At 29.6% G+C, this 2,389-nt stretch overlaps 1 protein-coding gene across 1 annotated transcript in view; it reads right to left on the bottom strand.

The window, feature by feature from the left end:
• The window catches only part of LOC119666792 (sensory neuron membrane protein 2-like), a 2,441-nt gene extending 1,852 nt beyond the window's left edge, over positions 1-589 (bottom strand). Inside the window, exon 1 of the mRNA XM_038076071.1 lies at positions 548-589. Within this exon, the coding sequence (XP_037931999.1) occupies positions 548-589 (42 nt within the window). The remainder of the gene's footprint in view (positions 1-547) is intronic.
• Between the last annotated feature and the right edge of the window lie 1,800 nt (positions 590-2,389).

Genomic DNA, 2,389 nt, shown 5'->3' with positions numbered 1-2,389 from the left:
ATTTAAAAAGAGCAGGCTACAGGTTATAGTACCACACGAATTAACGCCAAAAAAATTAATTATCCAAATTACTAGAGTTTCTAACAAAGTTTAAACCGAGTTATTGCGGCTGATGAAATATGGATTAAATACGAGAACATTTAAAGGAAGCGATTATGGCCAACGTTATAGGTGACCCTTAACAATCAATTTCAAATTGTTAATTGTACGTATGTTGTATGGTACGGGCTAATGCTATGGGTCCCAATTCATGCCACATACAGTTTTTATGATTCTGAACAAATTAATGGAACTTGGTTGACAAGTTTTGATACATCTCGGACCCAGAGGGAACCTCAGCTGAATTTATGAATTTATTAATTTTATAATTGCTACGATACCACTACAGTACAAACGTACTATTACAACTATATCATTCATTCAAATGTTTGTTTCAAATTTAAAGTTAAAGTTTCTTTAGTGTCGTTTAACAATGTTTCCCAAAATATCAGTTGTAATTTTAGCTTTAACGTTTAGTTCAAATAATTTTTACTTCATTCTTTGTTACCAATTTGCCAGGTAAACGTTCTTTTTCAAACTCAAAACTCATATTTTTTTTGTAATTTTTAATCTTTTCTTATATTTTTTTTTGTGGTACTCCCAAGATCACTGAGCCCTGTAGTGTCTGCCTCTTTTGTCTCTATAGTAAACGCTTCAATGCATTTTAAAATAGCCTCATATTTACTCTTATCACGTCTGGCGGCTACATAAAAACAGCAATAAAATTATAAGAAACATTTTCCACAACTTTATTATGCATTAGGGCAGGACGATTTTACACTCGTCAAATATTTAATTAATGTCAAAGCAAATATCACTCATACGCACCCAAGTCTCATAAATTCTTCATATTTATTTAAACATAAGAAAACTTGAAGTGAAAAGTAAAATTCAACAAGTAAAATGGCAATTTACAATTACCCAGAATTCCCTGAAGACATTTTTAAACGCATGAAAGCGTCGTAGAATAAAGTTTTTATGGGATCCTTTCACATTATCCTCACATTCAGGATACTTTATGTGCTCTGCACTCTGTACCTTTTCTGTCATACCAAATGAAGTGAGTGTAGTATTTGTTCAGGACCGAAAAAGTGAAAGGTGATAAGAAGAAAGAAGAAAGAAAGATTTTAACTTTCTAAATATAACGAAGAAAGAAAGTAAAAGTAACAAAAATTAATGAAAGTCAAACAATGCGGAATTTTTCAGGCCACAGCAAATATGGCAGCCCAAAGAGAAGAAAATTGTTTGCTCTGAAGAAATAAATATTGTCGCAAATGTTTGCTGCCAACTCGGCTGTTTGTTGTTGTTTGTTTTGTCTTTAGCAATTCAATGTAACTAAAAATTTCTTTCTTATGTGAATTCCGTATTGCCAATTTTATTTGCACAATTGAGGTGTCCTGGGAAATTATTCAATGAAACAAGTTAAAGTATCTCTGAAAGGAAAGGAAAATTGTAGTTTTTCATTTTTCATTCGATATAACTGAAGCCTGAGAGTCATTTCAAAATTTTAAAAAATAATTGTTATCATTTCAATGATGATAAAATCAATTGAATTGTAACTATTATTGCATATATGCAAATTCCTAAAGCTCTGTTTTATTTGTGAAATATCCTTTTTTATTATTATTTATGTATGAGTTTAAGTAAAAGTAGCAATTCATACGTTTCATATAAAATGCATTTACTAAAAATTGTAAATGATCATTAAAAATTCAGAGCCATGTTCATTTTACCAAAATATTGTACCTGGTAAAAACCATTATGGTTTCTGTGTGAAGCTTCATTCAAGCGAAACTAAAATTGGCCTCAAATATTTACGGTGAATTGAGCAAATGCTCATGTGGAGGCTTAAAAATGAGTTTATGAATAATATATGCTATTATTTGCATTTATAGGAAATTGAGAAGGATTCTTTGTTTGTCGGAGGACAAAAACTGAAAAATGTCTAAAAGTCTATTACCTTACGCCGTATTAAACTAATATTGCATGTGATTACTTAGGAAGAGATTACCGAAGAAAGTACCCTTCGTAGTTTGTTAAGGACTAATTTGTTAGTATTAATTAATAAACAATTTTTGATTATTTTAAACCTTAAGCTGTTGCGGTCATATTTTACTTAATCACAAATAAAAACAATAATTTATTTTGTTTATTATTCGTTGGTTAGTTTTTCATGAGTTTTCTTTATTATTAATCGACTTAAAAGAGAAAAGCTCTATTGTTAACATATAATATCTTTACTGCTGTATGTATGTATATTTAAGTTTGAAATTCTAGGGCGAAGGACCTAGAAGTCGAATTCTTTATTCTTAGTTAACTTAAAAATTAATTTTAATGTTAAATCATAAAA

Source organism: Teleopsis dalmanni, chromosome 1 (genome assembly GCF_002237135.1).
Source record: "Teleopsis dalmanni isolate 2A chromosome 1, ASM223713v2, whole genome shotgun sequence".
In the NCBI taxonomy this organism is placed as follows: domain Eukaryota; kingdom Metazoa; phylum Arthropoda; class Insecta; order Diptera; family Diopsidae; genus Teleopsis; species Teleopsis dalmanni.
Note: the sequence above shows the minus strand (reverse complement) of the source record. Positions and strands in the feature narration are given on the sequence as shown.